This window comes from Colletes latitarsis, chromosome 8 (assembly GCF_051014445.1).
Source record: "Colletes latitarsis isolate SP2378_abdomen chromosome 8, iyColLati1, whole genome shotgun sequence".
In the NCBI taxonomy this organism is placed as follows: Eukaryota; Metazoa; Arthropoda; class Insecta; order Hymenoptera; family Colletidae; genus Colletes; species Colletes latitarsis.
Genome location: NC_135141.1, coordinates 25703169 through 25729096, shown reverse-complemented (window position 1 = coordinate 25729096; position 25928 = coordinate 25703169). Strand labels below are relative to the sequence as shown.

Here is a 25928-nt window from a genome sequence, read left to right as displayed (position 1 = left end):
AAACGCGTCGGGATCGCGCGTCCGTCGTTCAGGCGAGACTGGATCCTGTCGAAATCGGAGTTAGGAGCAAGGTCGTCGCGATCGGAACGGTTTCGCGTTCCAGGGTCTTCCTCGACTTTGTCTCGCGGACCGATCGGTCTCGTCCATCGACTGGTTTTTCCGCGTTTCACGCTACCCGAGTACGATTTACGTTTAACGCGACATTGAAGTTACTTCGTACAGAAATAGTCGTGTGTACGCGACTACTCGAAGGTCTTCACGAACGACTTCTTTGACAGGCTTTTTGACGGAAACAGGAAGAGACGCGATCGGATGCAAACGTAAATGAGTCATCGACGATCGCGCGTTTTATCAGTATCGACCACTGCGACCTTTGTATCGGGTTTCGATTCAAATTTTCTTCCACCGACTTTGAAACTGAAAAATGTTGTCTTGCACGCGATTTCTGTTTACTTTCATCTTAATACCGAAATGTGTTTCATCGCAACCACAAGTAGCGTTTCCGTAAAGTTTTTCGTTTTGTTCCAAGATCGAACAGAAGAGAAAATTTCGTGTCATACATTTCATGAATCGTTAAGCCTTAATCTTATGTAAGTTTACCACTGTTCGTTTACAGTTTTACTCTAAAATAATTTTTGAAAGATTATAAATCGGTTTTAGTTTAATGTGTGGTCTAATTCGTCGTAGTTTCTCTTTATTAATCTTTTATCTGTAGGAAAGATTCTTCGACTTTCTTTTAACTTTAATTAATTTGTTCATCGTGTACGGTTTAATATTTGTATTCGTCACGATTTGTTTACTTTTATTTTTCCAGAGCGAAGTTAATTGGTTCGTTTCTATAGTAAATGAGTGTAACTTTAGTTAATATCTTTGTTCTGTGAGACACTGGAAATCAAATGTTTTTACGTTGGACGTAGTTAATTTTTAGTTTCTTCTAGCTTGAATAAAAGCGATATCAATTAACTTCAACGTTCTCATTCGCGCTCTGAAAGATTTGATAATTGTTTGTAGACGATATTCCCTAATCCATCTGTTTCCAAATGTTCGTGAACGTTGACTAATGACTGTAAATGCATTTCTTCTGACATTAATATCAACCTTGCTAAGATGAATTGCAGATATGTTAGAAGTTCAGTATGATTTATTGGAAGCAGCGTTTGCGAAAGATATCGTTTTGAACACTTGTTAAAATAAATTTTCGAGAAATTTATGGGAAAAATGTATCTCGTTCCATATATATATATTTTTTTTCTCTCGACAAAAATCTGACTTTCTGACGAAACTTGCAAACTCGAGAAAACCGTTTCCGAAACTCGTGCATCGACCTCTGTCAACCATTCGAATCCATCCCACTCAAATTTCCGCCACGCATCGCTCGAGCCAAACTCACGCCCTCGTGTTGTTTTCGTTTTCTTGCTGTCATTGACTATGACAGAGTGGAAGTATTGCTATCGGTTAAAATTTGTCTCTCCTTCTCCGGTGGTTTGTATTGCTCGATATTTTTAGATAAACCGCGTCCAAAAATACGAAACGTACGAATGTCGACCTCTGTATCGCTTTATATTCCAGGAATGGTTTATCGGGAAATCAAGAAAACTGGTACACTAGTGTTCCAATTATACGGCACATCCGGAATATCCGAATAACTATAATAGTAGGAGCCTAAATTTTTCGACGAAAAAAAAAATTTTCAAATCGTTCTAAAAAAATTATTTTTTGTTGCAGGGGTTAATTACAATCATTTTTGGTGAATACATATACCACTGAAATCCTAAACACTTTCAAGAAAAAAATTCGAGTAAGTGGAAAAAATTTTCATCGAAATTGAAAAAATTCAGATCGTTCTAAAAAAATTATTTTTGGTTTCAGGGGTCAATATCAATCATTTTTGGTGAATACACATACCCCCGAAATCCTACACACTTTCGAGGAAAAAATTCCTTACCGCCAATATAATGTGTGGCCAGAGATCTGTGATTATATTTCTTGTTTTTATCGCTTCATATGTAGGTATAGTCCAAGTACCCGGCATATTTGATTGTCCAACATTGCCCTAATTCCAATTATGCCGAATAATCAGAATTTTACTGTACTATGTATAGTCATTTATCGTAGAAAACTAGGTACGTTTACACGTTTGCTCGTCATTGTACGTGTAGCACCGATGTCATTCATTATTTCGATTAGAAATTTTGGCTAGGAAAAGCCAAGAGCATCGTATACGTTCCGAACCAGTACCAGGAAAGTCCTACAACCGTGTTGCCAGCGTTTTTTTTTTTTTATAGCATCGCGACGCTCGCGTCGGAGCCACGCTTCCTGCAACGTTCCGTTACGGAATCGGTACCAAATCGTGTTCCTATTTCGCATACGCATTTCAATCTATTCCAAGTTTCGTTCATCTTTAATTCACGATCCGTGGAAGAGCAATTCCAATCGTTAATAAATTTTTCTAGCCTTCTCCGCGCGAGTTGCGCAACACGAGGCGCGAAGGAAACGGTTCTGCCTCGGAAATACCTTAGGGAAAATTATACAACGTTTCGCGAAACGATTTCTCGATTGTCGTTGGTCGGATATTTTATTTTATAGTTTATCGCGTCGTTACGTAAACGCGTAATTAACAGCGCAACTAGCACGGGCGAGGACGAGGAAGCGAAAACGAACATCGCCGTCGAAAATGTTTCGCCGCGTTCAAGTTTGACGCGCTTCCGGTTCGCCATCTTCGAAAGCGAAACCTTTGTCCGGCGGCGCGAGCGTTTTCGCGCGTTAATATTCGCTAAAAGCGTCGTGCAAAACGCAAGGTCGAAAATACGACGAACTTTTCGTTCGGCACGATGCCTACTGCGCCATTGCGATGCTCGCTATTGCCATAAAGATCGTGCAAAGTTTTCCAGCTGGTCAGACACTTTTTCTTCGTCGTACGTTTCTTAAAAGCAGTTCAAAAGCGGAAATTAATTTTATTTTCACGATTATTTGTTACAGGAGGAACCAAAATGTCGTTGCACGCGTGCGCGTAAGATGGACTGTCATGGTGGTCATTAGTGGACCGGCACTTCAAACTTGAAACGCTACGCAATATTGTTTACGACGGAAGAATTCTAATATTTTAATCAGGAATGGTGTTATAGTTACAGGTACACTATTTAATTATCAAATTTCTCTATGTTTCACACTATAATTTAGGATCAACAATATTGTCATTCCTTGAAGTATTCCCTATGGTACGACCCACGGAATTCGTGAGGCTCAAAAAGTTTTAGAAACTGTGGCACTTAAAAGAAAACAGGCCGTTTTCACTGGCCATCTTTTCGTTACACAGTAAACTCTCGATCATCCGACCTCCGGAGTTTCTAAAATATTAATGAGCTGTATCATTATTTTATTTCTACTCAGGCTTTTCCTAAAAAATTAACAAACCTTATACATACAATGTATATGTATATTACGGCCTAGAAATGGCATTATGATATATTTACAGCGATATTAAAATATTTAACACAATATTATATTCGCTCTGTGTCGCCAAATTTCCTAAAAATCGGATCGACTGTATTTGCGTTATCCAGGGCGCCAGAGCGAAAAACATGATTTCGATAAATGAAAGTAGTTAGTCCAGGGCCTCGATACTAGCACCACGGACTCGCCCTCGGGCGTCATATTTTTATCAGTGCCACGATTTTTTCAATGGAACGTGTTCCACGTTATTTTTAAGGATTCAAACTATCGTTTAATATCAAAACTGTCGGTATCGTTTCATCGAAAGGGTGGCGTAACCCCCGAAGAAAGGAGTCGCGCACGAAACACGTGCGCCGTCGCTTCGTTGCGATAATAAACAACTAAACGAGCGTGTCTGGAGTAGCTGGCAAAATTGCCAGCGCGTTCGCAGACAAAAGAGAATACCGGACGCCCGGTCGCTGTTTTGGCGAACGTCGCGAGATCGAGAAGCGTGCACGTTTCCACTACATTAAACAACGTTTCTGCGGCTTTCTCTCGAATCTCTTTGGCTGGTGCAATCACAGCGGCCTAAAGAGGAAAATCCATGTCTCAACGCCCAAGTGGAACGATGAAAATCCGACGTTTAGAATTTTAGAGTTTCGCTTAAACTCGATCTACGTGCGTCGCGAGAGTAGCGCGATCAGTCTTCTCTTTCCTACGCGTTCTACGATAAAAAAGAAAAAATCGAATTTTGTAATCGTATAACGGAATTGGTTCGAACGTAGAAAGGGGATCGTAAATTTTCGTCATATATAAATCGTAACCGATTCGAGGTGCTCGAAATCCCATTGCTACGCACGGAGGCCCTTGCTCTCCATTCATCGTGCAGCCCAATGCCCAACAGGGATAAAATGTTTATACGATTCTTCGGTATGCTTGGCACGCAGCCAGAGGATACTGCGCGTGCATTTCACGGGCCAAGAATAGATTTGCGGGCCAAAATCCCCCATGACTTCTCTCTCATCGTGTTCGTATTGACTCTCGTATGGACGCTCGCGAGATAAAAGTTTCGTTGCATCGAGATCGATGCACGCCGCCGCGTCTCGCCCTCTCTTTATGCGTAGATCGGTAAAAAAAAAAACACGTTCTCCGTTTCGAGTAATATTCCTATTCTCGTTACAATACGCATCTAGGCGATACTATAGCGCCGCCCTCGTTTTCAAATATTTCGGTTTAATAATAACCTCGCGTTTGCGCTAATACTTTATAATTAGATGCACTCTCTGTCCATAAAGTTGACAATTTCTTAGAATGATATTCGAGAAAGAGAACCGAAAATATTAACGATAACGTTAGGTTGTTATTAAAATGGGCCACGTTCTTTGTTTTGTAAACAGTTTTGCACCGTTTACACGGCAGTGTCTGCATTCTTCGAGCGATCACGTTTCATCGTGCACACGAGGATCGAGAATCTTCGTAAACGTCTCGCGGTTTAACCGCGGACGTTGGCCCTATAAAATCGCTTGGCTTTGACGTAAATTCTTTGTGCGGCGGCCCGGTTACTGCGTCTCCGTTTTTCGAGTATTTTCATATTTACCGAGAAGTCGGACGATCCACGCCGCAGCATCGCGAAACGGAAACGTCGCCAGTAGTTAAAGACGGCACCAATACGCTCGACCTCGATTTTCGCGCGCGTCTATTTCTCATCGCGCCGATAAAATATTCTCCGTTTTGCAACGATAATAGCCTTGCTTCCCTTAACGAAATAAATCATTCGAGCAACAACTTCCGTCGAGCGCCGAGCAACGCCGTAATACTAATCGCTAAATGATCAACATTAGTGTCCTCGTTTAACAATCTATATTCATTTTTTATATTAATTTTACATTCTTTAACAATAAGTCATAATATCTTGCAAAGCCACGAATTATATACATTCGATACTTGTTCAACCTTTTGTAGTTAACTATGGATGGAATTCTCTATTGTATCGCATGCGTTTCATTCGTAATTTGTGTGTATAGGCAATGTACGTGTTGATAATTAATAAATCAGTCGCAGTTCGTGCGGTTTCGTTGCAGAGCTAGTTCACGATCGCTAAAACGCGATTGCGGTTCAAAGGGAAAAATAAAGGACACACATACGCGCGCACACACACGCACACGAAAAATGTATCGAATCGTTTAAATAGTTATAATCTGAAATCACGCTATATTGATATGAAAGAGAGCAACTTTTGTTTGATCAAGCTATTGAACATTACGAATTAAGTATCTAATTGCCCGTTACCTTGTGCTTCAAATCAAGACACTAGTCCTTTACCCTAGTTACTCTATACCACAGCTATTCACCTATACCGATTGAAATATTCTAAGCGCGTATCGCGTAAACACGTCCGGCAATACATTGTACTCTGTTCTCTACGAATATACACACAACCCGTAAATACAAGTCTTCGTTATTTGGTGTTCTCTGGTAAGTTATAAACGTATCACGGTCAAATTCACGAGTATTATTACGAGGTCTATTATACGAATATCGAAGAGAAGTTCAAAAACTGCGCGTACGCATACAATTGTAGGAAATACGACGAATATTGGAATCAAATATAATTACAGTAATACACGGTTAACTTTCGTAAGATTTGATAACCGAACCCAAACTTTGCTCGACAAAGAGAATAGTTATAACAGAAGGAAACGAGATATTTCTAAAAATGGTGCCAATATATTCTTCAGATTCTCCTGATTAAAATGAATCCAAACACGACATATTTATCTATTCTCTTTCCTATTCTGTTGGGTCAGGTTTCGTTGAGCTCGAGACGCTGAGGGGGGGGGGGGGGGGGGGGATCGTAGTAAGTTAACCGTGCCATTACTGTATTAACACGTTCGCCACCGCCATTCCAGTTAGGATAACCGTCTGCCGCAGACCGCTTGACGTTCGTAGTAGTCATACCCGGAACTTGCATACTAATTGGGTTCCGGAATAGCCGACGCAAGACGAGAAAAGACGCATGTCGAGGTAAATATAATGCACACGTGCATACGTAGACGCATATATTAACACGTTGACTGGCAAATCGAATCAATGAAATTTTCTACGAGATTAACAGTCTGTTTTCTGACAATTGAACGAATCTAATCTAACATTTATTTTAATAACTTCAAGTCATCCTCGGCATTGGAATAAATTTATTTAGATTTCTCCTTAGCGAGAAATCCTGTCACACGTTTATACGAGTGACGTGACAATCAACGTGTTAACGCTGTATTAGATTAAGACACACAGGTTTTCCGTTCGTTACTAACAGCGACTGGTGAGATTAAGTTCAGCGAACGTGTTAAAATCGATCGACGTCCGCTAAAACGTAAACCGACCGTCAGCGTGTGTTCGATCGCGGAACTTAGGTCCGTTAAGAGTCTTTGCTGGTCTGCTGCGACCGATCTAATGCTTCCTGCGCGTGCTGCAAACCGGCACAATAATGCAGAAGCAGCACGCTCAACGCTTGAACTCGTAAATCGCTCTGCGCGATCAACTTAATACTGTCCATTTCTCCGCTTTGCGACAGCTCTAATCTTGAGGTAGTTTCCGCGTCGAGTACAGTTTTCAGCCTTCCCATCTATATTAAATTCATAAACGGATTAGCGTATAGCGCGTGTAGTTCGCTCGACGTAAAATCGATCACCTTTTGGTAATTATTGGGGTTGTAAGAAAATTTGGTCGACTATTTACCATGGCGTTGATCTTCTCGACGCGTTCGCGTGGCTCCAAACATTTGTATAAAAACTTGCCGGTGTCTTTGGCCCTGGACATGAGACCATCGTCCAAATCCCCGGCTACTAATGGAGCTGCCACGCTGGGCTCAGCGCCCTCCAACAGATCAGGACTTATGCCCAAACCTCCGACCAACGAATTCTAAACGTTTCAACAATTCAATCAGATTTCTCGGAATACGATATCCATGTTTAAGCTTGATCCTAGAGAATGATGCGCCTGGCTCGACTGATAACATGATAGAGTAACAGCGCGAAAAGAAAATTAACGCAAATGAAAGCATTCCTCGGTTATCGGTCTATGAGAAACAGTAACAGTAATAGTGTATTAGTATAAAGTCTTATGTAATAAGCGTAGCTGCCTCGATGCATATCTGTTACACCAAGGTAACGATTAATAGCATGACCAACAAAAAGTTGCATGATCGTTTGGCGACAGAATGAAAAGAGTGTAAGCCGATGATGGTAGCAGAGTATTTAAAACGCACAAGAACGATACGCAAGACAAGTGAACGCGCGAAGCAGATCGAACGATTTAAGCTTCAGAACTCAAAACATAACGCTCAAAACACTTTAATCCATAGGTGGGTTTCATAACGTTAGAGTTGTTGGTATATAGAAAAAAGGAGAAAGAGGAAGAATTGGAACAGAGAAGGTCCCGATTACGATAATCGACGTTCGTCGTTGTTAATAATTACGACGTAATTTTAACATTATTTCTACCAGATATGTCAAGGTACACCATTTGGTTGAAATAGTGTTAAAGTAAATCCTTCTCCGTTCCAACTACACAAATCTGTGGTATTAAATTCTACCTTGCGGGATGCACAGGGACTTGGGGGAAGACTTCTAGATGCCAGACCAATACCGGAAGCCGGTGGGGCCAAGCAACTTGTACTTCCAGCCTTCTTCAGGCCCAACAGAGTGTTAGCTATACTAGCCTTCATGGCCATCATAGTTGCACCCTGATTGATCGATCAACGGATTGGAAATCGATTAATATCATTTTAACTTGTCCAATCGTATCCGACATAGTAACAACCATAATCGCGCGCTACCATTTCGAGTCATTTACTTTATTGTGCAAAGGCACTTCTAGCTTGTTAGACGATAATGAAGCAAGTGATCTGTTCAGTTTACGATATTCACAGATACTAAACGTTAAAAGCATAGGTCAAGGTGCAAACCTACAAAGAACCTTCACCTCCCTATATGCGGATGATAATTTTTATTGCCAACAATAAAAGTGAAACACGCTTAACAGTTGTTTCTCTATTTATGTACAAAATACCAAGAATACTCTGAATCGTTTAAAGTATACATTTCAATTACCCAAAATAGCAATTCCTCAATTATAGTATTGTATACTGTACAATAAAACGTGACTAATGAAACGTAGATATGCATAGTGATTGTAATTTCATGATGGCTCCCTTTTTAAAACTTCGTCTTTGAAAAATAATGTACAATTTTTTTCATAAAAATATAAATTATACGTAGTATCTAATTTGAAATAAAAAAAAAACTGTTTCGATAAAATCATTGTTTCTGGACAATGAAATTGAATGGAATCGCAAACCGTAACGCTGATTGCCATTTTCAGCGGGTTGGCGATACCATTTTGAACGTAAAAAAAAAGCTTTTACTACGTCTTGAGTACCTGTACATTTTCTTCGCAACTGGTTAGAGAAATCTCCGGACCCGATTCCCCGATAAGAGTATTAGGCTCTGTTTCGTCGGCTACGAATGATATTGTCGCTAAACTTTCCGCTCCACAAGATCCCGATGCTTGACAACGAACCTCGCATTTTTTATGGCACACCATGCCACAATTCCTGCACTGTATAGCATCCTTCAACCAAATCTGTATGATAAAGATATAAATATTTAGTATTAAATTATCAATAATGCGTGTATGCGCAAAACGAAGTGATCGTCGAAGACACGAACTTTTTTCGTACAAAAGTCACAATGCGTTGCTCTATGAAAATGTGTTCTAATAAAGTCGTGTGTCTTCTTGTCGATGATCTCCTCGCTCAGTATCGGTTGTGTTTTGATAGTTTCTGTACTCTCTTTCTTTCCCGATTCACTAACTGCATGTCGATTCGGATAACTAGACTCCCACACGTAGGATAATAAAATGTCACCGTAACAAAGCGTCGGATCGAATCCTGAATATCCTTGTAACTTAGTATGAACTGTTGTCAGGGAAGCTTATAAGAAAATATGTGAAATTATCATAATACGTATGGAAATATGGAATTAAACGATGTCTCTGTAATTGATTTATTAATAGTAATACTTACTACTATCGGGAGGTAACAAAGCATGGCATTTAAGATAGTGACCGGTCGAAGATGTGTAGCACTGAGCAAGAATTAATTTCATAGGGACGTTTATGTAGCCCAACAATTTTGCGGGTGATTCTCCGCCTCTTACACGACCCCACACTCCTACATTTAAATACTGGAATTCCGAATCAATTTGAAAATTCCTAGTTTCTTCAAAAGTAATTAGAGAAGCATATTCCTTTTCCTTCGTAGTGTAGAATAAATCTGTTACGTTTGATATATAATTATCGTCGCCGAAGCAAAATTGCGAGCTATTCGATATTAACGATTGATTCGAGGTGGTCGAAATTTTTCTAGAGGGTGTACTGTCGGGTGTTTGAGCGGGATCATCCGCGGGCTGCACGCTGCTTTTTCTTCTGAAAAACTTGCTACCTGTTTCCACTTTATCATAAATTTCGTGTTCCGAATCTTTCAAGTCCGAGAATTTGATTTGACTTTCAAACTTAATTTTACTGCTGTCTTCCGTACTAGGCGTATCGCCTTTATTCATTAACGAGTCTGTTTTTATTGATTTTCTATCTGTTCCTCTTTCTGCAAATATTTTCTCACTGTCCAGTTTCATGCTAATTTGTTTATCCAAATCTGCTTTGGAATACTTCCTTTCCACTCTTACAATAAAACGTCTCTGAACGGTACTTTTCATAAATTTGGCTACTTGATTCATGTTAGACACCTTTTTACCATCTACAGCTACTAAAATATCCCCCTTTTTCATTTCAGCAATTGCCGCGGGACTTCCGACTACTATCGTTTCGACTAGCACACAAACATGACCTATTTCTGGCACAAGTTCTTGTTTAAATACTACACCAAGCTGCTGAGAGCCAACTTTACTAATAATTAAATCTAACACCATGTAAGGAACTCCGGTATATTGAGTTAGAAATACCCAGGGTGTTGAATCTACGCTTATTGTACAATACACTTCAATTTGTGTTTTATCCTCCGCATTAAGCATATTAGGTCCAAGATTCAATCTACTTGCTTCTAATAATGATACTTCCAAATAACCGGGTATCAATTGTATATTGGCAACCTAGGCAAACGTCACGTAAAAATACATTTTTATAACTTGTTTTATATTTTTATGATCGTAAAAATATAAAACAAACATCGTACTTCGGACAAATCTACAGCTTCGTCGTTCAGTCTGCGGAAGAATGGTTTATAACGCATTTTATAACGAGGTAGTGTATGCTTCCTACGCACGGCTCTCCGAATTTGTCCTGTGATCAAAGAAATGATCTGAGGTTGTAATTGACGACCTTGAAATTGAGACTGCACTTCTAAATCAAGTATAGGTTCAGAATAAAAGCTTAAAGACCAGTGAGTATATGGAACACGTGTAAACTGTAATCTGGCTCTACCACTGACACGTTTCACTGAAACAATCATAAATGAAATTTAATGGAAATTTACTAGAATATCATAGTTATAATAGATTTCTTATTTATAAATGTACCTTGTAAAGCCATATAGGCAGTCTTCCCCAATAACATTCTGACATCTATAGATAGTTGAAAATTTCCAGAATAATGTAAATCTAAAGACAAATCTAATGATTCTAGTAAACCCGTATCAGCATCTATTTTTGAATCTGCAACTTCTAAACCTTTTATTGTAGGAAATTGTGTACCAAGATTTAAATCCCTTAACTAAAAAAATTTTAAAGTTAGTCTTGTATTTTCAACCCTTTACTGATGCAGCAGTTCAAAGCCATGCAGTCTATATAGAGTCAAACCATTGTAGCAATAGTTGTTTAAAATGCATGTATGCGTTTATCTATAATTTCATATTTCACTTACCTTTACACTGTCCAACAATTTACCAGTCGTGGACTGAGTTAAGAGTTCTTTGAATTCATTATTTAATTTTCTATACAACCATAGACGAACCCTTTCAGCATTTCGGAGTTCATTAAATAAAAACTGCAGTGTTAGGTTTATTGCCAAGTTCTCGTTCCCTTGGCACATACCTTGGCGGGACATACTTGTATTAGAATTTGTCTTTTCGTCTTCAAGATTTTGAAGTAATTCTTTAGGTAATTGAGCCTTGCCATGATGGATTGGTTTTTTCGGTGGACTGGCCACCGGTGCCTCCTCCAAATATTTTTTGAATAAATAAAACTCCAGTACAAGTGTACATATTATGCCACACACGAATGTAATCACAGACACGCAAAAAAATTCAAAAATGTCCATATTAAAATCTCGCACGTCGGAAACTTAATAGCTTCCTTGATTAATCACAATGCTAACGCTATTAAAATTGAAAAATATTACGAAAAATTGTAGAAACAGGCACTCTCTTATGAGAATAAATGTAAAAATATTAATCGTATTCGGAAGTTTTTGTAAATTAATATTTAAACAAAGGTATCGTTAACATTTGCCCAAAATATTAGGAACTCTTGCAGCGTCTACGATTTTAATCAATCATAAAAAAAAACCTATTGTTTTTATAACGCTGCATTACATTGTTGTGAATCACCCTCTACTCGCGGGTCAACAGTTATTCAGAGCACTTTCACCTATCATTACGACGATCGAAATTATGGCATTTTCGAAAAAATATAAATGAATTTCATAACTACTTGAAAAGTGTACATATTCAGAAAAATCTATTCGTCCGAAACATCTCGGAGAATCTAATAATGCCGTCGACTACAGGCAAAACGAATTATGACAGTTTTCTATTGATCTCAGCAGCCATGTTAGTGCCAGGCAGGCTTGTCAATTTGACAGGTTCCCTGATTGTCAACATCATATATTATGAACGAAAAATGTTTATGCACAATATGTTTTTCGAATCCTTAAATTGCATTTAATTATAAAATTGCAAACATTATTTATTATTAACATCTATTAAGTAGATTCATTATATATTATCCTAAAAATAAATTATGAAAACTTGTTTACCGTCGTCATTACACACAAATCAATACATGATGACACGATATTACAATATTTTCAGATGATGTAAACAAAGAATATGGAAATTTTTAAATACTTCGCTAATCACTGTACGAAGATACATTTTAATTGGTTTAAATAACGTTAAATTTGGTTTGTAATACAAAAATATATTATTAATAATATTAATATTTCGTGTTTTATGTCGCTTCTTTTATTGTTCGTTATATTGCTAATAAAAAAATAACTATAATTTAATGTCAACAGTAATTATGCACGCATGATTATATTACACGATCAGCTGTTGAAACATAACCTTGTAAATGTATCTTTAGAATAGAACGCTCTAAACAATTTAATTTGCAAATAAGCTTTAAAATGTTAGTAATATAAATACTATTTATATCAGCGAATGCATCGTAATTTACATAGTTTTCAGAAATGAATAGTTACTCATTTTTATATCTGTACATTTTTATATAACGAAAAACAATTCTAACCTCTATAAACATCGAATTCACTTTTATATTTCTTGTGAACAAATGTAGAGTATCTTATTAATATGGCAGCTTTAATGAAGAAAAGGGTTTTAGCAGAGTTTACACAAAGTCAGGTGAGTTATATTTGTATTAATTGATATATTTTTAGTTTAAGCTTTTCCTCTGATTGTATCCATTTGTAGGTTGTAAATGAACCTCCATTGAAGAGGCTAAGAACATTACGCCTTACAGCTACAACAAGTAGTAAAAATGGAACAGAAGGCAGTTCAGCTTTAGCTTACATAGAGTGTCTTGAAAAATGTAAATGCGGCAATGATGCTTTGCAGCTGCTAGTTCGTATATCTGATACTATAGCGTACATCTCTCCAGAGGATGTTCCTTCGGTTGTGAAAAAGTTATCAGAAAGATTTACCATTGAAACAGAAGCTGCAGTTCGTGCTAAATTACTTTGGATATTTGCTGAATTGGGAGAGGTAACGAACGATGCAGCTGAAAAGACACGAATTGTTAATGAAACTGCTGAACTTTTAAGGAATGAAGAATCGCATAGAGTAAAAAGCCAGGGTTTAGCAACATTATTGAAGTTGGGGGAATATCATAGGTGTTTAATGGATATTTGGAATTTACTTTGATGTTATGATGGTAAACTAATCTATGGATTTGTAGGACTCTTGTATTGAAGATTGCTCGCGAACATTTGCCAGATACCTGGCATGGTGTACAAACACGTTGTCTTTCTATTATTGGCAGATATTTGACTGCAAATACTGCCGACGATACATTAGTGTTTGTTGGCAATTATGCGCGTTCTCAGGATCCCAGAGTTCGTGCTCAAGCATTTGAAACAATGGCTGAACTTCATTCTCATAGAGGATGCAGACTGCCTGCAAGTTTTTTCGGAGAAGCTTGTGCCGCGCTTCGAGACGATTACGAAATTGTACGCAGAGCCGTTCTCAAATTAATATGGCTTTTGGGTAGAGAATATCCGGAAAAGTTAGTAGTTGATAATGATTTTACAATTTCAATACTTGGTCTTTGGTTACATATTAGCTGCATTGTTTTGTAGTATTATTGTGGGTGCAGATGGAGAAGACATACGCATGGTAGACTGTGCGTTTTCTCAAATTTGCAGTCTTATGGGTGATTTATCGCCAAGAGTCAGAGCGTCGGCAATGTCTCTTCTAGGAACGATGAAAGGTGTTTCTCAGCGATATATAGAACAGGCATTAGATAAAAAACAAAAAATTGTAGAAGCAGATAGACCGGAAGTGGAAGAGAAAAGCGGTTCGTGCGGCGCATTTATTCATGGTTTAGAAGATGAATTCCTGGAGGTAAAATTGTCGTCCATATTTATATACATAATCGATATATCGAATGCTTAGAATAAGTTATATGTATTAGGTACGAACAGCAGCGGTAGAAGCACTTTGCACCTTATCCATGGAACAACCAAATATAGCTAGAATTGCTTTAGATTTTATGGTAGATATGTTTAACGATGAAATTCAAGACGTGCGATTGAGGGCCATCGAGTCGTTAAGGAAAATGTCTGCGAGCGTCACGCTTCGCGAAGACCAATTGGAAACAATTCTAGGCGCGTTGGAGGATTTTTCCGGCGAAGTGCGAGAAGGTCTGCACGCTACGTTAGCTGCCAGTCGACTCGCTACGAGAAATTGCCTTCACATGTGCGTGAATCGTCTTCTCGATAACTTAAGTCGATATCCGCAAGATAGAGAGAGCATTCGAAATTGTTTAGCAGCATTAGGAGCTTCGCATCCGTACTTGACATTGCCTTTGGTACCTCAACTTCTTGGACGTCATCCATTTTTCGACACACCGGAGCCGGACGTCGATGAACCGTCTTGTATCCTTTTACCGCTTTTCTTTATAGAACGTAAATCATAATAATATTCTTAACCATAAAAAATAGATGCAAGCGTACTAGTTCTAGTATTCAATGCTGCATTGCATTGCCCGAGCATGCATGCTCTGTTTACGGAACATGCGTCCAAGCATTATCATTATTTACGCGACACAATGCCACATTTAGTCCCCCGACTACGACCGACTATAACTAGCAGTCCAGATTTTGGAAGGGAAGAGAAAATTGACGAGGCCGAGCGCGGTAAAGAATTTCTAGAAAAAGTAGTAACAGGCGTCGAAAACTCAAGACCCGGTGGCAGAGTTCACACTCAGCTGTTAGAAGCCTCGGCCGTTGATCTCGATCGTTTAGCAGAAATGGATCACCGTATGGAGGGGGCAGCACGTTTTACTGCTCTATACATTCGATGTTTATTACTTCTAAGATCTGTGTTGAAGGAATTCTCAATATCGTCAACGAACGCGGTATCGACTAGTCCATTGGCGAGCACGACCAACAACGTTTCGGTTCTTCTTCAAAATACTCAGAAGTATGTTTTACATTTCTGACCACCTTCTGTTCCGTTGGTTGTTATTTTTAGGGACTTATTTACAATTTACAGATTACAACGATTGTTCAGCGGGTTGGGTGAAAATGAAACGATACTAGCTAATGACGTATGGTTGAAAGCACTAGCAGTGGAATTAATTCGAGTAACGAGAAGCGCAACAGGAAGAAGCGCTCTTCCGCTCGCTCGTCACTTCCTATCCGAAGCGGATACTCTGCCTCAAGATACGATCAAGTTGCCATCGTTCTCTAGAGCTCTCGTTCTTCAGATACCGACTTTAGTCGATGTAAAGCCTGGATCTCTGACGCGTTTGCTATTACCATTGCTTTTAACACCAGCAACGCAAGGGGAAGAACGACTGCCAAGACCATCGGTGTCTACTCGATTCTGTAGAGCTATTATCGAAGAGCCTAGAGGCGACGCGGATGCTGCATTGAAGTTTACCGGAGGTCTTTTACTAGGGATTCCATTAACCTCAAAGATATTAAATTTACGAGATCCAAGTATATTACGTATCAAACTGAGGCATCCTGATCAACAAGTACAATTACTATTACCACGAAAATCAGACCTACGGTTGCAGAATGTGGAACAAAGTGATTACAGACTGAGAACCACTGTTTTACTATCGCATCAAGTTTGGATGGAAGCTTGCAACGTAGAAATATCTCTCGCACTCCTTGTGCCGTCTTCGTCTGTATGTACACACTCTCCCCTCGACGATCCGTGCGTTATCGATCTTTGTAAACCGACCAAAGTATCAATTGCTCCAAAACCGATAAAGAGAGGTATCTGAATATATTTTTATACAACGATATGTTTTATAAAATGTTTCTCTTGTAAATAATTCGAAATACACTAGATCACATCAATTTTTGTATAGTACAGTTCTCAACAATGTCTTAAAATTAAGCAGTAATGTCCACTGTCTTTGATAAAATGTTCTAAACACATAATCTGATCTGGATTATTCGAGGATACTGAAATTATGCTATTTTCTTTTCTCTTTTTCATTTTATATATAAAAATAATTCGTATTCAAAGACGATCTAATTACAATATAAGTTGGATACTTTTAGACTACCGCCAACTGGAGAAAGAGCTTCCACTGTAATACGGAAACAAGTTCGTTAATTGATTTATAGTTTGTTACGCGTCAGTCTTGAAGCATTATTTACTTACCCAGTGAACGCTGGAGGCTTCTCTGCTTCTGGACTCTTTTGGGCTAAACTACTAAAACTAAGACCACCTGGTTGGCTAGCCAAAGATTCAAACGTATTACTACCCCCTACACTTCCAAAAACTTTCGACGTGTTGTCCATCGGAGGAGGACTTCCTCCCAACGTCGATGGACCTCCAAACGCTATTTCATAGAACGATGTTAAATGTTAGGTTGAGCATTTAAAATACGAGATATAATTAACAAATAAATTATTTACCCGGAGGTACTGCAGCAGCTCCAAACGCTGTTGTTCCAAATCTGACACCAAAAAGTGATTTCGAAGCTCCGAACGAAGATGCCGATCCAAATACTGGTTTGGAATCAAACGCAGGCGCTTGACCAAAAGCGGGCTGGCCAACACCGCCAAATACAGATGGAGATCCAGGAGAAGATGGACCTGGTGTAGCATTGCTCGCTGCACCGCCAAAGAAAGATGTCGTGGCTCCTGCATTCGGTGTCGCGCCGAATATCGAGTCAGACTTCGGAGCATTATTCTCGAAAATGGATTTTTGGGGTGTCCCAAACGTGTTCATCGGGGATGTATTCCCTCCGAAGATGGAACCAGCAGAGGATGCTTGAGTATTCGCACCAAAGATCGAACCAGTACTGCTACCACTAAATATCGAAGTGTTCGCCGAAGTTGTCGGCATATTACCGAATATTGACGTATTTGGGGAATTCCCGAAAGGCATCGAAGGAGGATTGATAACTGGTTTCCCAAAGGTATTGGCTGTCGTAGATACTACCGGTGTACTTGGAAACTGTGCGTTCATTGTAAGAGCAGGTTTACCAAAAACTGAAGTAGCCGAAGTGGTCGTTGTCACATTACCCAAAGCATGCGTAGATGGTGTACTACTGTTAGGGCTAACGGAGCTTGCTGGGGGCAAACTTGCGACGGGTTCCCCGAATGTAGGTTTCGGTAAAGTATTTTGAAACAGAGGCACTGCATTAGAACTTGTCGCGACCGTGCTTGCCGTTACGGTTGTTGCGGGAGTAGTCTTGAAACCACTGAATATTGACATTGGTAGAGGCATTGTCTGAGCACCGAAAGCAGTGCTAGTAGTGGCGACTGGTAGGCGTCCGGTTGAACTCGGCATTCCTCCGAATATAGAAACATTCGATGGATTCGTTTGATTGCCGAATAAAGGTGCAGCAGAAGTTGCGGGCAGAGCGTGTACAGAACTTGTTGGAAAGATAGGAGCTTTCGATTCGGTCGAAGGTGTTTTTTCAATGGTAAGCGACGACGTAGTTGTAACAGTTTCTTTCGGAGGTGTCCCGCTCGCAAGACTGATGGAAATTTGTCCTAACGATGTCTGAAAATTAGACATTCCAAATGTAGGTTTGTAGTTGTACTTTCCTTCGGCAGTTGGACTACTGGTAGGCACGTTGGGCGTTTGATTAGCCGTTTGTCCTACGAGGAACCCAGTTAACTGTAACGATTCTTGTGTTTGAGCCGCTGCCGTTGGTGATGTTATCTTTAAATTGAACGGAGCATTCGTTTGTAGCGGAACATTCTGCGAGGTACTATACACATTCAAAGGAATTGGAGTAGCAAAACTAAACGTAGCTGCCGAGTCGGTTTTTACCGCTGTTGTTGCCGTTATTGTCGCTCCGAATTTTAGCGATGCGTTTGAAGCAATCTCTTGTACCTTTTCTGACGTTACGTCCGACGATAATGCATCTTTCAATGAACCAGTAGCAAATATATTAGTTTCTACTTTGAAAGGATCTCCACCCGGTATGATTTCTTTGCCCAGTTTAGCTCCAAACTCTTTGGGCACCAATTTCTGAGCCTCTTCAGATTTTTGTATCGGTGTACCAAATGTGATGGAATCAACTTTAGGAAACGATTTCATTAAATTAGACACATTATGATTAGAAGTATTAACTTGATTAAATACAATGGCATCTTGTTTTGATTTAGCTACTGCAGTAGTTACCGGTACATTTGGTTTTATTTCTACTTGTAAGGGTTTGCTTCCGGTTGTAGATGGAAAAACGATAGGAAAAACAGGTTGTTTGCTTTGTACTTTGCTTTTCATTGGTACATTATTCGTTTCGTTTGCGCCAATTCTCGCTACAATACTGTTCAATGAATCTAAATGACTCTGTACTTTTGGTTCTTCGGTGGTTTGTTTAGTAATTAGAGTTTGTTTCGAAATAGGTTGTTCTACCTTATTTTTAGCATCAACGGACATAGTGTCAAGAGAAGCTAACGACGACAACGTTGCTTCCAAACGGTGCTGGATAGGCGAAGGATTAACTGGCTTTATAACTCTTGGCACGGAAGCAGACAAATGTTCTCTTAATTTAATTTGTTTCCCTTGAGTAAAGCTCAACGTTTTGTTAGCAATAGCTTTGCAACGTGCTTCTATAATTCCTCCATTTCTTGGAAGAGAAGCTGAAGACTTTGTCGATGTTATACTTAAATTCGACAACGATCGATTCAATCCAAAAATGTTGTTATTACAAATAATTAATCTCCATCGTCTTTTAAGGTGCTCTAATTTGCTTTTCTCCTCTTGAATGATTTTATTATGCAGTATAAGATTCTGATACACGAACTCCAAATGGGGAATTTTCATTTGCGATATTTCTTGAGACTTACTATCCGACCATTCTAAATCTAAAATTTTACTAGCCTGAGTAAGTTGTGTTTGAGTATAATAATATAACTTCTGTAGATCGGATATCTTATTACTATCCCCGCAGTTTCTAGTGACGATATCGATAGAAGCTGCATTTTTCGACTTGGTTTCTTCGACCCAAGCAAACGATTGCAATAGTAGCGCTTTCAAGTACGCAATATCGCTGGATAAACTATTCGTTGTATCCCTTAAATCTCGTAAAAATTGATCTATTATAACAGACGTATCTATAAGTTTACGACGTTCTTCCTCTGTGCCGCATTCCCAAGTATGCGGCTCCAATCTATTACGCAACTCCTTCTCGAACAAATTATGTTCTTCTATATAAGCACGAATATCTCTGCTATCGTCCTCTACGGACGGTTTTTGTTCCACAGGTTTCTGTGGAATCGTTTCTTTAATTGGTGTTATCTTAATATCTGGTTTCGCAGGTTCCTGCATATGAGTTTCTTTAGCCGGTTCTATTTTCATTTCCATGCCAGGGCTTTCAAATTTCTGTTCCTGCTGCTTCGGTTTCTCGGGTGGAGATTGTACAAAGGAACCGCTTCCTTTGAGAAATTTATCGCAAAGGTTTCCCACAGGGAGTGGCTTCGGACGTTCGGAAACGTTTTCTGGTTGCTTGGGGCGTGGAGTACTCGTTATTGCATCGTTCATGATAAGAGGTGTTTCCAAGGGAACGTGTGATTGCGACATTGGTGGAGGTGTAACAATTTCAGTAGGCGGAGAATTAATAACAGGACAATTGGGTGCTAGGTTCACCATATGAAAACTGCACAGTTGTCCAGATGTCGCGAGGATATGAAGTATAGGAACTGGATTAGGTAAAATAGAATCTGCTCCCCATGGTAATTTTCGAACAGGAGTCTTGTCTATGGCCAATCCTACTGGATAGCTTTCCTTAGTACAGATTAATGGCAATTCAGCTCTGCCACTATCGATCAGTTGCCACTGATTCCAAGTAGCTCCTTTATCTGTAGATCCCAGTACAGCTATTTCACTACTGCTACTACTAGCAGCAATAATTAAACCCCATTCTGGCACATGATCAAAATAATAACGTGGAATTATTGCTTCTCCTACCGTGTCCGACATTCCGTAAGTGATATCTTCGTAACACGTAAAAATAGCATTTGTTTCGCCCTTAGGCGCATCGATTATAAGAACGTTTATCCTCTGCTCACTACCTAAGTAAGCAGCGCAAAATTGATAATTGCTGATCCATAAAATAGAAATAACTTCGCCAATATACGGACTCGGACCAGGAATTGTTCTAGCTACTTTTAAGTCAGGTTTCAATTGTACAATGTTTCCATTCTTACAACCGACAACTACTTGTTTCCCTTTTGGACTCCATACAGCACATAATACGTCTAAGTTATTTAATTTTTCTAAAGCTTTCAACTCTATTGTCTTCTCTTTTTCTTCTTTTATTTGGAAACTTCCAATGGTGTAATCGCTGGCTACTGTGCACAACATTCCCGGTATAGTAGGATTCCATTGTAAATCATTTACAAAGGCCTCTGCACTAGACGAGGAAATTCTAATTTCATGTAATAATTGTAAATTCTGCAAAAGAATACGATTACAACATACATTATACAGAATAACGAAAATTTTAAACGATTTGAGGAAAAATAATTTTTGTAACATACACTTCTAACGAGCGTCTGCGTATCGTAAATTAAAATCGACGGCCCGTGCGGTGCCACTGCTAAATAGGAACAATCGCAACTAAGGGTTAACTTAGATATGGCTACCGGTATTTGAACTTCTATGCTCCATTCTGGATCACTATCCTCTCCTGGCTTTAAAATGTATATTTTATTGTCTTGACCTATGTATAATAAACCCCTTTTCTTGTCTGCAACCAGTAAGCTGCATGCAATTGGTATGGATTCAAAAGCATTTAAAATTTGGGTCGTATGAGATTGTTTAAATTGAAATTCCTGAAAGAAAAACCTTGCATTACAATAAATCTTGTAGAATTATACATGTACAAACGTTCGTTATATTACGCTTTCGAGTTTTTCAACACTTGAAATTATAAAACGATGCGTCTCGCAAATGCTGGACGCAAAAATAACCGACAAGGTTATAAACAGGAGAGTACTTGTCGTAGTTACATTTCTAAAAAATAACAAGCAATACCTGGACGTCTTTTGGATCGGGCGCCGTTTTCATATTTAATTATTTGACGATAACCTTCATATAAATAACTAGTTCAGTTAAAACATAAATTCGCCGGATTCCACTCAAGATAAATACGAGTCAAACGAATGTAACTGACAGACTTACAAAAGCTTGCATAACCTTCGGTTACACAAATTTAGATAGAGTTATGTATGCATTTGTTGCGTCCCGATCAGCGGTCTAGGGAGATGAGGAGGTGGGTTGGTTCCCGTGGAGCGCTGAATCGCTTTGCTCGACGAGGCGCGCAAAATAAAATTTTCGGTATAACTTCAACAATTTTATTTATTAGGAATCGACATAAATTGACAGACTTTTCGATAATTTGGATGTTCGCTTTATTCTTTCGAGAATTGATCTGATCTTCCGCGAAAATAAAATAATGGCAAATAAAAATGATGGCAAAACGCCCAAGTTTGTCATGGAATAGTTCGTTATTTTCAACGATAGATGGCGCTTATTTTCCCACCTCAAACCCTCTGGTGCTAAAACGCCCAAGTTTGTCGAGAAATCCATCTAGCGTGGACGATACGAACTATTCCACGACAAACTTGGGCGTTTTAGCACCAGAGGGCCTGAGGTCGATAAATAAGCGCCATCTAGTGTTGAAGGGAACGAACTATTCCACGACAAACTTGGGCGTTTTAGCACCAGAGGGTTTGAGGTGGGAAAATAAGCGCCATCTATCGTTGAAAATAACGAACTATTCCACGGAAACTTGGGCGGATCTCTCAACTCCTACGAGGCGAAGCTACGCGGCCATGCTCGTAGCAGGCACATGTGGTAAGGAAAAGCGTGGGAGTCCAGACAGAAACGAAGCTAGCTAGTGGACTAAAGCAACCTTTAAGACAATTTATGGCCCTATTGGAGAAAATAAACGGAAACGCGAAGTAAAGTATATACCATGATGTACATTATAAGACGCTGGTTCGTTTGAATCTCGCTCCGAATTTTGATGGAGTTACATAATCGCGCACTCGATGGTCATGAATCGAGTTCCCATTATTTCCCGCCGTGGCGTTATATGCATTAAGCCTAAATTCACGCGATAGCGTAACAATCCAAACTCCAGAGAGAGATTTAGTTAAGGATAACTACATATAAAAAAATTGACATGTTCTCACACAGTGTAGCCATTTATTAACATTTATTAACATTTAATGCACAATATGTACATTCCTAAATAGAGATGCACAGACCAATGAGTTCTTGTTAGTCTTCTGGCTTTACCATATCTTTCTTCTTGTTAGACGAAGTTGATATAATGAATGAACTATATAATAAATAATTAAAGAGTAATTGTTTTTAACGCAAAATACAACTTATTTATTAACATAAATTTTGTTCGAAAATTGTATACACTTAGAATTTACAGTAAAGCTTTATTTTACAGACGCTGTAAAAATTAAATGTTTTTAATATTTTGGATTTTTCGGTAATTTCATACTTTTATGAAATCATTAAAAATTCTAACGCAACAATGGAAATATATACTTAAAGAACGCGACAATGTACTTCTTCAAAACTTTTTCAGTATTTAATGTACATACAGAACAATAGAAACTATTGTCATTCAATTTTTTTTCTTTGCAAACATTGGTTTTAAATAATTTATATCTTATTTAAATTTTAAATACAATACTTGATAAAAAAAAAGTAATAAATTTAATGATACATAACTTATTTGATTTAATACAAACAACAATTTTGAACATTTATAATAATTGTAATACAAAAACAATTGTATTTATGATTTCTATTTTTCTATATTAAAATATACACTGCCTATGTTAGATACATATCATATTCAAAAAATGTATAGAATTTCCTTCTCTGGTTGCTAAAAGTTGCACTTAAGTCTTCCAATAACTGCGATAAAAAACAAGATTTTACAGAATAATATGCAGTCTTTAAACTTACTCCGTATCTCATTTATCTGAGCTTTATTACGATAAATTATGTATAAATAAATTGCTTCTTTTATAGTTTACGTTCATATTTCATAGTTAAATTAAATTATATTTAACAAATTATCAATTTATATATGTCGGTTCTTCTGTTTGAAAAGTTAACCAGGATCCAATGCTACCTGTTCCTCTATATCGCGATCAATCTCCAACTGTGATCTTCCTGGCATATAGGAACTACTAGGCAGCAATCCTGGAGATGCAAAACTCGTCTAAACAGATATATTCTATTCACGATTCTCGTCTGCTTCCTTACACACTAGTAATTATCCTAAGTATGCATTTCATATTTTGCTTTAATGGACAAGAAATGAGTTAACGATACACTTATGATTTTCAACACGAAAGAAAAATTGTTACTAAAATTGAAATAAAGACGAGCACGGCGCTTAACGAGCATTAAAAATTTGATATATCACTCTTTAATCTTTTCGGCATACTATAAATACCGTGGAAAAATCCGAAAAGTATAGAGTGTCGCACTTAATCTCGTAAATGATCGATGGGAAACGAAACGATTATTGTTTCAGCGCCTTGCTAAGATGTGTAAAGAGCGATATAAAAAATAATATTTCATTTAATCCTTAGGGACGAAATTAGGAATTGTATTATGTTTAATGAAAAAAAATGTTCTAGACTATGTTGCAAGGTTCTTAACGTTTCCCATTATTGTAATTAAGAGTTCGCATTGGTGCTTTAAACGTCGATGCGGACTGTTGTTGAATCTGATACGCTAGAGGATGAATTTTAAAGCCGTATAACCTGTAAAAACATTGTTTCTTGTTAGATAATTTTTAAAATATAAATTACGCTCTTATAATAACATTCAAATAGAATATTTTCATAAGAATTTTATAAATCATTTGAAATATAAATCCTCTGCCCACATTACAGAAAATATTTCATGATATTTCCTGTTCCTTACCTAGGTACAAATTGATTTGCTGCACGTTTTGGTCGATACTCTGGATGAACCATAAAAAGCATGTGTGGGAATCCTGTTCCAAAATATGCTCCATCTGTATGATGATGTCGTGAACTTTTTGGTGTGTAAACATCCATACATTTAGGGCAATAACTTTTAACCATAGCTTCCCCAGGAACATCGCTAAGACCTAATGGCAACATGGGCTGGGATTCGCAATAAACACGTGGACAATAACCAAAATCACCAGCTTGATATTTTTCAATCATTTGAGCAATGCCACGATTGGTGAGAATATAACGAGCATGAATTAACCCGTAAAGTAACTCTGCTGCTTGTTCAACTAATTCTGACTGATTCGGATGACCATCCAATTCATCATCTACAGTGCAATAAGGTTCTTAAAAGCAATTTTGGAGTTTATTGAGTACATACTAATAATTAATTACCAGGTTCTAGATCAAGTATCATATCTAATGCTTGTCTATAATGTGGTACTTGTTCATTCAGTCCCGTTAGATTAAACTTATCTTGGATATAATCCTCATCGACCTGGAAAAACGTTACATTAACCTCCGTAAATAACCCGAGATACTTGTGAAATTTGTTTCGAAATCATACCATTTTAGACGATAGAGATACTGCACTGTATTTCGAAAAGAACGAAATATTATACCGAATTCTGTGACGCGATTACGTACAGTTTCGAGCGATCAACAATAGAAAATTTGTTAACCTCGAAAGACTGGATGGGCTTTGTAAGCATGAAATGTAGGAGAATTGATAACACGAGATATCGCAATGTAACGAACGTACTTACCTCACAAAAAAACTCATTGCCCCTGAGGTTGCAAAACCACGAAATCCAGGATACCTCCTCGGAACTGCTCATTTTCCTGTGGACGAATAAACAACGGTAGAAAGATTCCCTTTGTTACAGACGGTCACCGCGTTAAAAGGGCGCAGGGCGCGCGTGTAAATGCGTGAAGATGCGTGCGCGAAAAAGTTCTCGAATAGCTAGGTGTATTATACACACGTATATACAACGTCGGTTCGGTGCACGCCTGGCAATTGGTTAGAAAGGCGCGAATGAGAGAGAGGGCACGGGGGGTTCAGAGCGAGGGGAAGAGCAAATGGAGTTTTCACTTTACTAGGCAAGATGCTCGACGTTACGGCCTGTCCGGCGAATTCACCTACGTTTCCGTGGTCATTGCTGCTTCGTCAACTGATTTTCAAGCACGATGTACAGTCCGACACGGCCAGGAAGCACATTACTCGAGAAAAAGCCTCGCAGGACGAACGAAAACCCAAAAATAAACAGCCCTTACGGCTTACCTTTTGGTGCTTTGATTAGCCACGCTTGCTCGTCCCAACGATGTAGGTAGCGCTGTCGTGCTTCACTCTATCCGCCACCTTCCGGCTCTTTTTTGCGAATCGCTCTCCACTTTTATTTAATCGTTTTTAATCAGACAGGATCTCTTTTACTTGATGCTAATTCAATTTTGCGAAACGTCGACTAAACATCGATGTGACGGGCCCTTTGACCAAATTATTTAAGGCTTTGTACGGCGTACGTTTA

The 25928-nt window shown here is 38.6% G+C and overlaps 4 protein-coding genes across 12 annotated transcripts; 1 reads left to right on the top strand and 3 right to left on the bottom strand.

The window, feature by feature from the left end:
- Window positions 1–53: 53 nt before the first annotated feature.
- On the top strand, window positions 54–16272 carry Ints4 (integrator complex subunit 4). 3 transcript variants are annotated; one of them, XM_076770260.1, is made up of 13 exons: window positions 54–1482; window positions 1570–1654; window positions 1726–1798; window positions 1870–2006; window positions 2980–3131; window positions 12533–12624; window positions 13020–13084; window positions 13154–13572; window positions 13638–13964; window positions 14038–14302; window positions 14373–14835; window positions 14902–15382; window positions 15455–16272. In XM_076770260.1, the coding sequence occupies exons 7-13, from the start codon at window positions 13034–13036 to the stop codon at window positions 16194–16196; spliced, it is 2748 nt and encodes a 915-aa protein (XP_076626375.1). In that variant the 5' UTR covers window positions 54–1482; window positions 1570–1654; window positions 1726–1798; window positions 1870–2006; window positions 2980–3131; window positions 12533–12624; window positions 13020–13033; the 3' UTR covers window positions 16197–16272. The 3 variants fall into 3 exon arrangements, with proteins under 3 accessions (XP_076626375.1, XP_076626374.1, XP_076626373.1); XM_076770259.1 differs by lacking the exon at window positions 12533–12624 and adding an exon at window positions 6342–6456; XM_076770258.1 differs by lacking the exons at window positions 54–1482; window positions 1570–1654; window positions 1726–1798; ... (1 more) ...; window positions 2980–3131; window positions 12533–12624 and adding an exon at window positions 10607–10746.
- Pdzd8 (PDZ domain containing 8) lies at window positions 5278–12627 on the bottom strand. 3 transcript variants are annotated; one of them, XM_076770254.1, is made up of 10 exons: window positions 11616–12627; window positions 11365–11534; window positions 11022–11214; window positions 10679–10941; window positions 9515–10595; window positions 9159–9421; window positions 8869–9072; window positions 8024–8173; window positions 7168–7350; window positions 5278–7054 (listed from the first exon to the last, which is right to left on the bottom strand). In XM_076770254.1, exons 1-10 carry the CDS (start codon window positions 11758–11760, stop codon window positions 6848–6850), a joined length of 2859 nt encoding a protein of 952 aa, XP_076626369.1. In that variant the 5' UTR covers window positions 11761–12627; the 3' UTR covers window positions 5278–6847. The 3 variants fall into 3 exon arrangements, with proteins under 3 accessions (XP_076626369.1, XP_076626368.1, XP_076626370.1); XM_076770253.1 differs by having other exon boundaries at window positions 11365–12626; XM_076770255.1 differs by lacking the exon at window positions 8024–8173 and having other exon boundaries at window positions 11365–12625.
- On the bottom strand, window positions 16264–21579 carry Nup214 (nuclear pore complex protein Nup214). Its single transcript, XM_076770245.1, has 5 exons — window positions 21419–21579; window positions 20923–21216; window positions 16840–20836; window positions 16583–16763; window positions 16264–16508 (listed from the first exon to the last, which is right to left on the bottom strand). Exons 1-5 carry the CDS (start codon window positions 21449–21451, stop codon window positions 16481–16483), a joined length of 4533 nt encoding a protein of 1510 aa, XP_076626360.1. The 5' UTR covers window positions 21452–21579; the 3' UTR covers window positions 16264–16480.
- Window positions 21580–23105: 1526 nt separating this feature from the next.
- Ckiibeta (casein kinase II subunit beta) lies at window positions 23106–25906 on the bottom strand. Of its 5 annotated transcripts, none has more exons than XM_076771672.1 (5): window positions 25685–25906; window positions 25170–25245; window positions 24799–24901; window positions 24350–24749; window positions 23106–24186 (listed from the first exon to the last, which is right to left on the bottom strand). In XM_076771672.1, the coding sequence occupies exons 2-5, from the start codon at window positions 25239–25241 to the stop codon at window positions 24078–24080; spliced, it is 684 nt and encodes a 227-aa protein (XP_076627787.1). In that variant the 5' UTR covers window positions 25242–25245; window positions 25685–25906; the 3' UTR covers window positions 23106–24077. The 5 variants fall into 5 exon arrangements, with proteins under 5 accessions (XP_076627787.1, XP_076627789.1, XP_076627784.1 ...); XM_076771674.1 differs by having other exon boundaries at window positions 24350–24731; window positions 25685–25740; XM_076771669.1 differs by having other exon boundaries at window positions 25547–25687.
- Between the last annotated feature and the right edge of the window lie 22 nt (window positions 25907–25928).